The 15,883-nt window shown below is 36.8% G+C and overlaps 1 protein-coding gene across 2 annotated transcripts; it reads left to right on the forward strand.

The window, feature by feature from the left end:
* Positions 1-236: 236 nt before the first annotated feature.
* Positions 237-14,312, forward strand: LOC141339244 (uncharacterized). Of its 2 annotated transcripts, XM_073844877.1 has the most exons (3): positions 237-1,027; positions 13,742-13,855; positions 13,932-14,312. In XM_073844877.1, the coding sequence occupies exons 1-3, from the start codon at positions 343-345 to the stop codon at positions 13,988-13,990; spliced, it is 858 nt and encodes a 285-aa protein (XP_073700978.1). In that variant the 5' UTR covers positions 237-342; the 3' UTR covers positions 13,991-14,312. The 2 variants fall into 2 exon arrangements, with proteins under 2 accessions (XP_073700978.1, XP_073700979.1); XM_073844878.1 differs by lacking the exon at positions 13,742-13,855.
* The last annotated feature ends 1,571 nt before the right edge of the window (positions 14,313-15,883 follow it).

A 15,883-nucleotide genomic window follows, 5' to 3' on the forward strand; every position in this document is an offset into this window, starting at 1 on the left:
GTAATCCAGCTTACATGTAATCATTTACTACCTAGCTATGACAATAATAAAAAGATTAAAGATTTCACCTTCAAAGTTATCGTAGACCTTGTCATCAAAAACTCCACCCACCACATGTCAATCTTGTCTACCTAAGCCCCGCCCACAAACGCGCTTAGCCAATCAGAGCAAAAGTACTACATCCACCTTCACAGCGAGTTTGTCAATCTTGTGTAAATAAACCCCGCCCACACACCCCGAGTCCACTTTCACAACGAGATTTCGGCGTTAAAATGCCCTCGAAGTAAGTTTTGACAACTTTGTCTTCTCCTCAAGAAATAAACGAGCTGTCTGTTAAAGATAATGGCTGCAGAAAGCGAGCATGATGATCCCTTCCAACAATTTCTGCATCAAATCGGTGGAAAAAGTAACATTCATTTGATCAGCGCTGCGAGTGGACCTGATGGAGACACCGGCGTATTACAGGACTTCATCAATGATATGTTCAATAACAAGGAGCACGAAGAAGCCACCGATTGTACTGGGAACAGTAACGGCGAAATCAAAATCCAAACAAACGTGTGCAGCCCTGAGAAATCACACACTGATCGATCAGAGCAGAGTTCAACGGATCACTGCAGCAAGAGAGAGAAACCAGATCCACTCAAGAGCAAAACCGTGAGCTCAAGCCGAAAGATCGGCGGAAAGCAGAGAGCCATTAAATGCTCCGTGATCATATTCATCTTCAAACGTGATTATGTGTGCAATAAAGAGTATTACGTCTCTTTGAGGGAGATTCTGAAAGACGTGAGAGCTCGGATAAAGAGAAACAAGCTCCAACCGGCTCTGCTGGGACTCGTTCACACTGACTGTGATCCATCAGAGAGTCGCGATTCAGTGGAATTACTGGATCGATCAATGCGATCAGTGTTCACTGATCACCCCCCACAGGCTATATGGACCGGTTGTTACGTCACAAAGTCCCCGGATTTGTTGCAGGAGATCAGAAGGAACGCCTGCAGGGCGGTGAAGTCCTCAATGTCTGCAGGTTAGAGATTCAACCTAGTGGACTAACTGTTAGCTGTTCTGGGACAGCATCTGTAGCTGCGTTTCCATTACAGATTTGCGCAAAACCTTTGCGATATTTTATAAATGTTGTTCAAAAGCTATTGCAAAATGACGACGTTTTCATTTACCGATCCTCTCGCGATAAGTCATGGCAACGGATTTTTGTCGTAATTTGGCTATATTTAATCAAATGTCACCTGTACATGTAAAAAAAAAAAAAAAATTCCTTTTTGGAATTGCCTGAAAAACCACCTCATGTTAGCGTAAACTTTTTTTGCAATATATGGGAGTTTTTGTGCAGTTGACACATTTCCATTAGACGTATTTTCAATTCGCAATTTCATTTAGCGCAATTTCATTTTGCGCAGTTTAAGGGGTAATGGAAATGCAGCTAGTGTCGATTTAAAAAGTATTGCAAAATGACTGCGTTTCCATTAACCGCTGTTATAATTTTTCCTCTCGCAATAAGTCATGGCAACGGATTTTTGTAGTATTTTGGCTATATGTAATCGAATGTGACCTGTAAATGTAAAAAAAAAAAAAAACGTTTTCGAAAATATTCCTTTTTCGAATTGCCTGAAAACCACCTTATGCGAGCGTAACAACCTTTTTTGCGATAATATGGGCGTTTTTGCGCAATTGTTTCCATTCGGCGTATTTTCAGTTTAAAATTTCAATTTGCGCAATTTAAAGGGTAATAGAAACGCTGCAAAATTAAATTGCGACTGTCCAAACACAGGTTTTACGAATTGTGCAAATCATTTTGCAAAAATGTAAAAAAGGCGTGTATCTTTAGCCATTTTGAAAAACTTTCGTGACGCATGGGAGTTTGTGAAATTTATGTGTTTCCATTGGACCACATTTTTTGTGGTATTTCGGCTATATTTAATCGAATGTGACCTGTAAATGCAAAAAAAAGTTTTCGAAAATATTCCTTTTTCGAATTGCCTGAAAAACCACCTCATGTTAGCGTAAACTTTTTTTGCAATATATGGGAGTTTTTGTGCAGTTGACACATTTCCATTAGACGTATTTTCAATTCGCAATTTCATTTAGTGCAATTTCATTTTGTGCAGTTTAAGGGGTAATGGAAATGCAGCTAGTGTCGATTTAAAAAGTATTGCAAAATGACTGCGTTTCCATTAACCGCTGTTATAATTTTTCCTCTCGCAATAAGTCATGGCAACGGATTTTTGTAGTATTTTGGCTATATGTAATCGAATGTGACCTGTAAATGTAAAAAAAAAAAAAAAACGTTTTCGAAAATATTCCTTTTTCGAATTGCCTGAAAACCACCTTATGCGAGCGTAACAACCTTTTTTGCGATAATATGGGCGTTTTTGCGCAATTGTTTCCATTCGGCGTATTTTCAGTTCAAAATTTCAATTTGCGCAATTTAAAGGGTAATAGAAACGCAGCAAAATTAAATTGCGACTGTCCAAACACAGGTTTTACGAATTGTGCAAATCATTTTGCAAAAATGTAAAAAAGGCGTGTATCTTTAGCCATTTTGAAAAACTTTCGTGACGCATGGGAGTTTGTGAAATTTATGTGTTTCCATTGGACCACATTTTTTGTGGTATTTCGGCTATATTTAATCGAATGTGACCTGTAAATGCAAAAAAAAGTTTTCGAAAATATTCCTTTTTCGAATTGCCTGAAAAACCACCTCATGTTAGCGTAAACTTTTTTTGCAATATATGGGAGTTTTTGTGCAGTTGACACATTTCCATTAGACGTATTTTCAATTCGCAATTTCATTTAGTGCAATTTCATTTTGTGCAGTTTAAGGGGTAATGGAAATGCAGCTAGTGTCGATTTAAAAAGTATTGCAAAATGACTGCGTTTCCATTAACCGCTGTTATAATTTTTCCTCTCGCAATAAGTCATGGCAACGGATTTTTGTAGTATTTTGGCTATATGTAATCGAATGTGACCTGTAAATGTAAAAAAAAAAAAAAAACGTTTTCGAAAATATTCCTTTTTCGAATTGCCTGAAAACCACCTTATGCGAGCGTAACAACCTTTTTTGCGATAATATGGGCGTTTTTGCGCAATTGTTTCCATTCGGCGTATTTTCAGTTCAAAATTTCAATTTGCGCAATTTAAAGGGTAATAGAAACGCAGCAAAATTAAATTGCGACTGTCCAAACACAGGTTTTACGAATTGTGCAAATCATTTTGCAAAAATGTAAAAAAGGCGTGTATCTTTAGCCATTTTGAAAAACTTTCGTGACGCATGGGAGTTTGTGAAATTTATGTGTTTCCATTGGACCACATTTTTTGTGGTATTTCGGCTATATTTAATCGAATGTGACCTGTAAATGCAAAAAAAAGTTTTCGAAAATATTCCTTTTTCGAATTGCCTGAAAAACCACCTCATGTTAGCGTAAACTTTTTTTGCAATATATGGGAGTTTTTGTGCAGTTGACACATTTCCATTAGACGTATTTTCAATTCGCAATTTCATTTAGCGCAACTTCATTTTGTGCAATTTAAGGGGTAATGGAAATGCAGCTAGTGTCGATTTAAAAAGTATTGCAAAATGACTGCGTTTCCATTAACCGCTGTTATAATTTTTCCTCTCGCAATAAGTCATGGCAACGGATTTTTGTAGTATTTTGGCTATATGTAATCGAATGTGACCTGTAAATGTAAAAAAAAAAAAAAGTTTTCGAAAATATTCCTTTTTCGAATTGCCTGAAAACCACCTTATGCGAGCGTAACAACCTTTTTTGCGATATATGGGCGTTTTTGCGCAATTGTTTCCATTCGGCGTATTTTCAGTTCAAAATTTCAATTTGCGCAATTTAAAGGGTAATAGAAACGCAGCAAAATTAAATTGCGACTGTGCAAACACAGGTTTTACGAATTGTGCAAATCATTTTGCAAAAATGTAAAAAAGGCGTGTATCTTTAGCCATTTTGAAAAACTTTTTCGTGACGCATGGGAGTTTGTGATATTTATGTGTTTCCATTGGACCACATTTTTTGTGGTATTTCGGCTATATTTAATCGAATGTGACCTGTAAATGCAAAATTTTTTTTTCGAAAATATTCCTTTTTCGAATTGCCTGAAAAACCACCTCATGTGAGCGTAAACTTTTTTTGCAGTACATGGGAGTTTTTGTGCAGTTGACGCATTTCTATTAGGCGTATTTTCAATTCGCAATTTCATTTTGTGCAATTTAAGGGGTAATGGAAACACAGCTAGTAGGGCTGGACAATATATCGAACGATATTGTGAGGCGCGTTTAGTCAATGAAGCTGGTACTTTGATTAGTAGTAAATCTCCATCACGTGCGTTCTGCTCAGGTTCTGCTGGAGCGGCAATTAATACACAGAGACGTAAATCTCTGACAAGCTACGCCATATCGAGCTTAATATCGAATGCGATATTGAGCGCGATATGGCGTAGCTTTTCAGAGGTTTTCTTTAAAAACAAATACCGGAACGCAAAAATCGGTAGGCTACAATTGATTTATTCGTTATTTATTCGTTATTTAACAAACCCCCCGCCACCCCGGACGACGATGCCATCGTCCATCGCGATGTTTCACATTAATCATGGTACGATGCCAAATTGGTCGACATCACCCAACCCTACAGGTCACATTCGATTAAATATAGCCAAAATCCCACAAAAAATCAGTTGCCATGACTTATCGCGAGAGGAAAAAATTCCGTTTCAGTCCCATAACATCGGTTAATGGAAACGCTGTTGTTTCGCATTACTTGTTAACCGACATTTATAAAATAGTGCCAAAGTTTTGCAGAAATCTGTAATGGAAACACAGCTATAGTCCAACATGATTTCACGAGAACATGTAACTGTAACTGCGTTTACGTTTACCCTTTAATTGCACAAATTAAAATTGGAATGGAAACGCGTCAATTGCGCAAAAACTCCCATATATCGCAAAAATGTTTTTACGCTCACATGAGGAGGTTTTTCAGGCAATTCAAGGAATATTTCCCAAAACAGCAATGGAAACGTTTTTTTTTTTTGTTATTTTTTTTTTCGCATTTACAGGTCACATTTGATTAAATATAGCCAAAATACCACAAAAATAAGTTGCCATGACTTATCGCGAGAGGAAAAGTGGAAAAAACGAAAAAGTGTAAAAACCTAGCAAGTTGCCTACCTAAACAGCATTTTGGACATTTAGACAGCACATTGTCCCAAAATCAATTGGTAATACCCAGTAAACTACCTACCTAGACAGCGTTTTGTGGGCAATGATGCCCCACAATGCTGTCTAGATGTTGTCTTACATGTGGGACCAAGACAGCATTTTAGACATTTAGACAGTGCATTGTCTCAAAATAAATTGGTAGCATCTAGTAAACTGCCTACATAGATAGCATTTTTTGGCAATTGTCTTCTCAAAACCTTCTGAGCAACCTATCTAGACAGCATTGTGGGACATCATTCCCAAAAAAACTAGCAAGTTGCCTACCTAGACAGCATGTTAGACGTTTAGACAGCACATTGTCCCAAAACCAATTGGTAATACCTAGTAAACTACCTACCTAGACAGCATTTTTGGAAATTGTCTTCTCAAAACCTACTGAGCAACCTATCTAGACAGCATTGTGGGACATCATTCCCCAAAAACTAGCAAGTTGCCTACTTAGACAGCATTTTGGACATTTAGACAGCACATTTTCCCAAAATCAATTGGTAATACCTAGTAAACTACCTACCTAGACAGCATTTTTGGAAATTGTCTTCTCAAAACCTACTGAGCAACCTATCTAGACAGCATCTACTTGCCTAGACAGAATTTTTGGCAATTGTCTTCTCAAAACCTACTGAGCAACCTTTCTAGACAGCATTGTGGGACATCATTGCCAAAAAACCTAGCAAGTTGCCTACCTAGACAGCATTTTGGACATTTAGACAGCACATTGTCCCAAAATAAGTTGGTAATACCCAGTAATCTACTTGCCTAGACAGCATTTTTGGCAATTGTCTTCTCAAAACCTACTGAGCAACCTATCTAGACAGCATCTACTTGCCTAGACAGCATTTTTGGCAATTGTCTTCTCAAAACCTACTGAGCAACCTTTCTAGACAGCATTGTGGGACATCATTGCCAAAAAACCTAGCAAGTTGCCTACCTAGACAGCATTTTGGACATTTAGACAGCACATTGTCCCAAAATAAGTTGGTTATACCCAGTAATCTACTTGCCTAGACAGCATTTTTGGCAATTGTCTTCTCAAAACCTACTGAGCAACCTATCTAGACAGCATCTACTTGCCTAGACAGCATTTTTGGCAATTGTCTTCTCAAAACCTACTGAGCAACCTTTCTAGACAGCATTGTGGGACATCATTCCCAAAAAAACTAGCAAGTTGCCTACCTAGACAGCATGTTAGACGTTTAGACAGCACATTGTCCCAAAATCAATTGGTAATACCTAGTAAACTACCTACCTAGACAGCATTTTTGGAGATTGTCTTCTCAAAACCTACTGAGCAACCTTTCTAGACAGCATTGTGGGACATCATTCCCCAAAAACTAGCAAGTTGCCTACTTAGACAGCATTTTGGACATTTAGACAGCACATTATGCCAAAATCAATTGGTAATACCTAGTAAACTACCTACCTAGACAGCATTTTTGGAAGTTGTCTTCTCAAAACCTACTGAGCAACCTATCTAGACAGCATTGTGGGACATCATTCCCCAAAAACTAGCAAGTTGCCTACTTAGACAGCATTGTGGACATTTAGACAGCACATTATCCCAAAATCAATTGGTAATACCTAGTAAACTACCTACCTAGACAGCATTTTTGGAAATTGTCTTCTCAAAACCTACTGAGCAACCTATCTAGACAGCATCTACTTGCCTAGACAGCATTTTTGGCAATTGTCTTCTCAAAACCTACTGAGCAACCTTTCTAGACAGCATTATGGGACATCATTCCCAAAAAAACTAGCAAGTTGCCTACCTAGACAGCATGTTAGATGTTTAGACAGCACATTGTCCCAAAACCAATTGGTAATACCTAGTAAACTACCTACCTAGACAGCATTTTTGGAAATTGTCTTCTCAAAACCTACTGAGCAACCTTTCTAGACAGCATTGTGAGACATCATTCCCCAAAAACTAGCAAGTTGCCTACTTAGACAGCATTTTGGACATTTAGACAGCACATTATCCCAAAATCAATTGGTAATACCTAGTAAACTACCTACAAAGACAGCATTTTTGGAAATTGTCTTCTCAAAACCTACTGAGCAACCTATCTAGACAGCATCTACTTGCCTAGACAGCATTTTTGGCAATTGTCTTCTCAAAACCTACTGAGCAACCTTTCTAGACAGCATTGTGTGACATCATTCCCAAAAAAACTAGCAAGTTGCCTACCTATACAGCATGTTAGACGTTTAGACAGCACATTGTCCCAAAACCAATTGGTAATACCTAGTAAACTACCTACCTAGACAGCATTTTTGGAAATTGTCTTCTCAAAACCTACTGAGCAACCTTTCTAGACAGCATTGTGGGACATCATTCCCCAAAAACTAGCAAGTTGCCTACTTAGACAGCATTTTGGACATTTAGACAGCACATTATCCCAAAATCAATTGGTAATACCTAGTAAACTACCTACCTAGACAGCATTTTTGGAAATTGTCTTCTCAAAACCTACTGAGCAACCTATCTAGACAGCATCTACTTGCCTAGACAGCATTTTTGGCAATTGTCTTCTCAAAACCTACTGAGCAACCTTTCTAGACAGCATTGTGGGACATCATTCCCAAAAAAACTAGCAAGTTGCCTACCTAGACAGCATGTTAGACGTTTAGACAGCACATTGTCCCAAAATCAATTGGTAATACCTAGTAAACTACCTACCTAGACAGCATTTTTGGAAATTGTCTTCTCAAAACCTACTGAGCAACCTTTCTAGACAGCATTGTGGGACATCATTCCCCAAAAACTAGCAAGTTGCCTACTTAGACAGCATTTTGGACATTTAGACAGCACATTATCCCAAAATCAATTGGTAATACCTAGTAAACTACCTACCTAGACAGCATTTTTGGAAATTGTCTTCTCAAAACCTACTGAGCAACCTATCTAGACAGCATCTACTTGCCTAGACAGCATTTTTGGCAATTGTCTTCTCAAAACCTACTGAGCAACCTTTCTAGACAGCATTGTGGGACATCATTGCCAAAAAACCTAGCAAGTTGCCTACCTAGACAGCATTTTGGACATTTAGACAGCACATTGTCCCAAAATAAGTTGGTAATACCCAGTAATCTACTTGCCTAGACAGCATTTTTGGCAATTGTCTTCTCAAAACCTACTGAGCAACCTTTCTAGACAGCATTGTTGGACATCATTCCCAAAAAAACTAGCAAGTTGCCTACCTAGACAGCATGTTAGACGTTTAGACAGCACATTGTCCCAAAACCAATTGGTAATACCTAGTAAACTACCTACCTAGACAGCATTTTTGGAAATTGTCTTCTCAAAACCTACTGAGCAACCTATCTAGACAGCATCTACTTGCCTAGACAGCATTTTTGGCAATTGTCTTCTCAAAACCTACTGAGCAACCTTTCTAGACAGCATTGTGGGACATCATTGCCAAAAAACCTAGCAAGTTGCCTACCTAGACAGCATTTTGGACATTTAGACAGCACATTGTCCCAAAATAAGTTGGTAATACCCAGTAATCTACTTGCCTAGACAGCATTTTTTGCAATTGTCTTCTCAAAACCTACTGAGCAACCTATCTAGACAGCATCTACTTGCCTAGACAGCATTTTTGGCAATTGTCTTCTCAAAACCTACTGAGCAACCTTTCTAGACAGCATTGTGGGACATCATTGCCAAAAAAAGTAGCAAGTTGCCTACCTAGACAGCATGTTAGACGTTTAGACAGCACATTGTCCCAAAATCAATTGGTAATACCTAGTAAACTACCTACCTAGACAGCATTTTTGGCAATTGTCTTCTCAAAACCTACTGAGCAACCTTTCTAGACAGCATTGTGGGACATCATTCCCAAAAAAACTAGCAAGTTGCCTACCTAGACAGCATGTTAGACGTTTAGACAGCACATTGTCCCAAAATCAATTGGTAATACCTAGTAAACTACCTACCTAGACAGCATTTTTGGAAATTGTCTTCTCAAAACCTACTGAGCAACCTTTCTAGACAGCATTGTGGGACATCATTCCCCAAAAACTAGCAAGTTGCCTACTTAGACAGCATTTTGGACATTTAGACAGCACATTTCCCAAAATCAATTGGTAATACCTAGTAAACTACCTACCTAGACAGCATTTTTGGCAATTGTCTTCTCAAAACCTACTGAGCAACCTTTCTAGACAGCATCTACTTGCCTAGACAGCATTTTTGGCAATTGTCTTCTCAAAACCTACTGAGCAACCTTTCTAGACAGCATTGTGGGACATCATTCCAAAAAAAACTAGCAAGTTGCCTACCTAGACAGCATGTTAGACGTTTAGACAGCACATTGTCCCAAAATCAATTGGTAATACCTAGTAAACTACCTACCTAGACAGCATTTTTGGCAATTGTCTTCTCAAAACCTACTGAGCAACCTATCTAGACAGCATCTACTTGCCTAGACAGCATTTTTGGCAATTGTCTTCTCAAAACCTACTGAGCAACCTTTCTAGACAGCATTGTGGGACATCATTGCCAAAAAACCTAGCAAGTTGCCTACCTAGACAGCATTTTGGACATTTAGACAGCACATTGTCCCAAAATAAGTTGGTTATACCCAGTAATCTACTTGCCTAGACAGCATTTTTGGCAATTGTCTTCTCAAAACCTACTGAGCAACCTATCTAGACAGCATCTACTTGCCTAGACAGCATTTTTGGCAATTGTCTTCTCAAAACCTACTGAGCAACCTTTCTAGACAGCATTGTGGGACATCATTCCCAAAAAAACTAGCAAGTTGCCTACCTAGACAGCATGTTAGACGTTTAGACAGCACATTGTCCCAAAATCAATTGGTAATACCTAGTAAACTACCTACCTAGACAGCATTTTTGGAAATTGTCTTCTCAAAACCTACTGAGCAACCTTTCTAGACAGCATTGTGGGACATCATTCCCCAAAAACTAGCAAGTTGCCTACTTAGACAGCATTTTGGACATTTAGACAGCACATTATGCCAAAATCAATTGGTAATACCTAGTAAACTACCTACCTAGACAGCATTTTTGGAAATTGTCTTCTCAAAACCTACTGAGCAACCTATCTAGACAGCATCTACTTGCCTAGACAGCATTTTTGGCAATTGTCTTCTCAAAACCTACTGAGCAACCTTTCTAGACAGCATTGTGTGACATCATTCCCAAAAAAACTAGCAAGTTGCCTACCTAGACAGCATGTTAGACGTTTAGACAGCACATTGTCCCAAAACCAATTGGTAATACCTAGTAAACTACCTACCTAGACAGCATTTTTGGAAATTGTCTTCTCAAAACCTACTGAGCAACCTTTCTAGACAGCATTGTGGGACATCATTCCCCAAAAACTAGCAAGTTGCCTACTTAGACAGCATTTTGGACATTTAGACAGCACATTATCCCAAAATCAATTGGTAATACCTAGTAAACTACCTACCTAGACAGCATTTTTGGAAATTGTCTTCTCAAAACCTACTGAGCAACCTATCTAGACAGCATCTACTTGCCTAGACAGCATTTTTGGCAATTGTCTTCTCAAAACCTACTGAGCAACCTTTCTAGACAGCATTGTGGGACATCATTCCCAAAAAAACTAGCAAGTTGCCTACCTAGACAGCATGTTAGACGTTTAGACAGCACATTGTCCCAAAATCAATTGGTAATACCTAGTAAACTACCTACCTAGACAGCATTTTTGGAAATTGTCTTCTCAAAACCTACTGAGCAACCTTTCTAGACAGCATTGTGGGACATCATTCCCCAAAAACTAGCAAGTTGCCTACTTAGACAGCATTTTGGACATTTAGACAGCACATTATCCCAAAATCAATTGGTAATACCTAGTAAACTACCTACCTAGACAGCATTTTTGGAAATTGTCTTCTCAAAACCTACTGAGCAACCTATCTAGACAGCATCTACTTGCCTAGACAGCATTTTTGGCAATTGTCTTCTCAAAACCTACTGAGCAACCTTTCTAGACAGCATTGTGGGACATCATTGCCAAAAAACCTAGCAAGTTGCCTACCTAGACAGCATTTTGGACATTTAGACAGCACATTGTCCCAAAATAAGTTGGTAATACCCAGTAATCTACTTGCCTAGACAGCATTTTTGGCAATTGTCTTCTCAAAACCTACTGAGCAACCTTTCTAGACAGCATTGTGGGACATCATTCCCAAAAAAACTAGCAAGTTGCCTACCTAGACAGCATGTTAGACGTTTAGACAGCACATTGTCCCAAAACCAATTGGTAATACCTAGTAAACTACCTACCTAGACAGCATTTTTGGAAATTGTCTTCTCAAAACCTACTGAGCAACCTATCTAGACAGCATTGTGGGACATCATTCCCCAAAAACTAGCAAGTTGCCTACTTAGACAGCATTTTGGACATTTAGACAGCACATTATCCCAAAATCAATTGGTAATACCTAGTAAACTACCTACCTAGACAGCATTTTTGGAAATTGTCTTCTCAAAACCTACTGAGCAACCTATCTAGACAGCATCTACTTGCCTAGACAGCATTTTTGGCAATTGTCTTCTCAAAACCTACTGAGCAACCTTTCTAGACAGCATTGTGGGACATCATTCCCCAAAAACTAGCAAGTTGCCTACTTAGACAGCATTTTGGACATTTAGACAGCACATTATCCCAAAATCAATTGGTAATACCTAGTAAACTACCTACCTAGACAGCATTTTTGGCAATTGTCTTCTCAAAACCTACTGAGCAACCTTTCTAGACAGCATCTACTTGCCTAGACAGCATTTTTGGCAATTGTCTTCTCAAAACCTACTGAGCAACCTTTCTAGACAGCATTGTGGGACATCATTCCCCAAAAACTAGCAAGTTGCCTACTTAGACAGCATTTTGGACATTTAGACAGCACATTATCCCAAAATCAATTGGTAATACCTAGTAAACTACCTACCTAGACAGCATTTTTGGAAATTGTCTTCTCAAAACCTACTGAGCAACCTATCTAGACAGCATCTACTTGCCTAGACAGCATTTTTGGCAATTGTCTTCTCAAAACCTACTGAGCAACCTTTCTAGACAGCATTGTGGGACATCATTGCCAAAAAACCTAGCAAGTTGCCTACCTAGACAGCATTTTGGACATTTAGACAGCACATTGTCCCAAAATAAGTTGGTAATACCCAGTAATCTACTTGCCTAGACAGCATTTTTGGCAATTGTCTTCTCAAAACCTACTGAGCAACCTTTCTAGACAGCATTGTGGGACATCATTCCCAAAAAAACTAGCAAGTTGCCTACCTAGACAGCATGTTAGACGTTTAGACAGCACATTGTCCCAAAACCAATTGGTAATACCTAGTAAACTACCTACCTAGACAGCATTTTTGGAAATTGTCTTCTCAAAACCTACTGAGCAACCTATCTAGACAGCATTGTGGGACATCATTCCCCAAAAACTAGCAAGTTGCCTACTTAGACAGCATTTTGGACATTTAGACAGCACATTATCCCAAAATCAATTGGTAATACCTAGTAAACTACCTACCTAGACAGCATTTTTGGAAATTGTCTTCTCAAAACCTACTGAGCAACCTATCTAGACAGCATCTACTTGCCTAGACAGCATTTTTGGCAATTGTCTTCTCAAAACCTACTGAGCAACCTTTCTAGACAGCATTGTGGGACATCATTCCCCAAAAACTAGCAAGTTGCCTACTTAGACAGCATTTTGGACATTTAGACAGCACATTATCCCAAAATCAATTGGTAATACCTAGTAAACTACCTACCTAGACAGCATTTTTGGCAATTGTCTTCTCAAAACCTACTGAGCAACCTTTCTAGACAGCATCTACTTGCCTAGACAGCATTTTTGGCAATTGTCTTCTCAAAACCTACTGAGCAACCTTTCTAGACAGCATTGTGGGACATCATTCCCCAAAAACTAGCAAGTTGCCTACTTAGACAGCATTTTGGACATTTAGACAGCACATTATCCCAAAATCAATTGGTAATACCTAGTAAACTACCTACCTAGACAGCATTTTTGGAAATTGTCTTCTCAAAACCTACTGAGCAACCTTTCTAGACAGCATTGTGGGACATCATTCCCCAAAAACTAGCAAGTTGCCTACCTAGACAGCATTTTGGACATTTAGACAGCACATTTTCCCAAAATCAATTGGCAATATCTAGTAAACTACCTACCTAGACAGCATTTTTGGCCTTTACAATCTCAAAACTTGTCAAGTTTCCTACCTAGTGTTTGGGCATATAAGCCTAAAAATGCAGTGAGCTGTTCATCTAGATGCTAGTTTTTGGCATCATAGTCTCAAACCCTGGTGTGCTGCCTGTCTAGCATCTTTTGAGCTTTTGGTTTACTATGTAGGTCACAACTGTGGCTGAATCACGTGATTTGGGGAACTATAATGAGTGGAGGCCCCAAGAAGAACGAAAGAATGAAAGCAACAATGCTTTAATGAGTCTTTTCTCAATGACTCTTTATGTTGCAGACAGCGCCATTGGCAGTAAAAGCAGTTTGTTTTGGCAACTGAAATGTTTTCCGGGAATTTTCAGAAAGAGACCCGGAAGACAGGCAGACCTAAACACCAATGGTTGGCAGCAAGGTACGATGTTCGTTGGCATTTCGATCCAAACCGGTTGTTTCACTATCCACTAATTGTGTAATCTTCACTCTTACAGCCAGTGCAAATGCAACCGAGGAAGGAATTCCTCTGCAGATGCGGCCCGCGGTGGATTGACGCCGGGACGGCTTTGCTAAAAGACCAAAATGGATGAAGAACAAGCCTCAAACTGTGTGCCTGTGTGCTACACAGGTCATATACTCTTGCACTATGACTTACCAGTCAGGACGATTGGGAGAAATGAGATGTGAAGGCAATGAAAGGCTGCTAGAGCATTATTCATGATGCATTTTTGATATCTCAGAAGGATTAATCACTACTATCAAAGTAACAAAGTTTATTAAGTATTAAATAATCTAATGTGACAATTGATGAACACTGTGAATGACTAATGTATCAATTTCTTTTTTTTAATTAAAGAAACAAATTGCTGCATCAACTGGCCAATCAATTTGGTATTTTGTACTTGTCCTGTGTATTTTGCAAAAAGTCAACAATGAGATCATTTTAGCTGTTTAACATACTGTTGAATAAATGAAAAATGAAGAGTTTATATTAGGCTGCATTACGTCATGCAATGACTTGTTGAACCCGTTTACACAGAACGCATTTTTTTGCTTCTCTGCTCTGCTTTTTCATTGATTTTCTGTGTAAATATGCCCTATAGACGTACGTGTTTGACCGTTTTCATTTGCGTCAGTGTTTGTTGTCTTTTTTCGTGATTACAGAATAAGCTACAACCAACTCACTGGAATTTTTTGCAGGCCGTTTACATTCTAAACCATTGAAAAAAATAAAAATGAATGAATGGATAGACAGAAAGATAGGTGTAATTATGACATAGTTTTTAATTATGACATTTTAAAAATCTTTTTTTAATTATTAAAAATAATCTTTTTATTTTTTTAAAATAATCGTTTTATTATTAAAAACTAATCTTTTTATTTTTTAATCGAACTTAATCAGAATTTTAAGAATAAAGACAGAAATAAAGTTAGATGATTAAGAGAAACCAGTACAAATTGTGAGATAAAAATTGCAATTGCACTTTTTATTTCTGTACAGAAACTGGCTTTCATGCATACCAGAGTACTTTTTTATTTTATTTTCATTTTATTTTGTTTCATTACATTTTTTTCATTTAATTTAATTAATTTTTTATTTAATTAAATTTTGTTTTATTTCACTGTATTTTATTTTGCTTATTTAATTTAATTTAATTTTTTCTTTTGATTTGATTTATTTCACTTTTCTTTATTTAATTTAATAAAATTTCTTTTTAATTTCATTTTATTGTTTTATTTCATTTTATTTGATTTAATTTTCATTATCTTTTATTTCATTTGATTTAATTTTATTTCATGTCATTTTTTCTTTTGATTTTATTTAATTTTATTTAATTTTACTTTATTTCATTTTATTTTTTAGTTAATTTAATTTAGTGTACTTTAATTTTATTTTGTTTAGTTACATTTTCTTTTTTCATTTTATTTAATTTCATTTTGTTTCATTACATTTTATTTAATTAATTGTTTCATATTAATTCATTTTATTTAATTCAATTTCATTTTTAATTTCATTTTTTACATTTTATTTAATTTCATTATATATTTTCATTGTTTATTCATTTAATTTAAATTATTATATTTTATTTCATTTAATTTGATTTGTTTCTTCTTTCATTTCATTTTTATTTCATTTAGTTTCATTTTCAATTTATTTAACTTTTTTCTTTTGATTTCATTTGATTTCATTTTGTTGCATTTAATTTTTTCATTTAATTTTATTGTTTCATCACATTTTAATTTAATTTCACATTAATTAATTTTATTTAATTCAATTTCATTTTTAATTTTATTTAATTTCATTTTTTCCATTTCATAATAATACATTTTATTTCATTCAATGTAATTTTTTTTATTTAATTTAAGCTTTTATTCAATTACATTTTTTTCATTTTATGTCATTTTTTCATTTAATTTCATATTTTAATTTTCTTTTATTCAGTTT

This window comes from Garra rufa, chromosome 7, assembly GCF_049309525.1.
Source record: "Garra rufa chromosome 7, GarRuf1.0, whole genome shotgun sequence".
NCBI lineage: Eukaryota > Metazoa > Chordata > Actinopteri > Cypriniformes > Cyprinidae > Garra > Garra rufa.

Excerpts from the sequence above, each read along its gene's own strand:
- LOC141339244 (XM_073844877.1), top strand. The coding sequence starts at position 343 with ATGGCTGCAGAAAGCGAGCATGATGATCCCTTCCAACAATTTCTGCAT. Across the intron at positions 1,028-13,741 it reads GAAGTCCTCAATGTCTGCAG|ACAGCGCCATTGGCAGTAAA; the intron begins GTTAGAGATTCA and ends TTTATGTTGCAG. Across the intron at positions 13,856-13,931 it reads CACCAATGGTTGGCAGCAAG|CCAGTGCAAATGCAACCGAG; the intron begins GTACGATGTTCG and ends TCACTCTTACAG.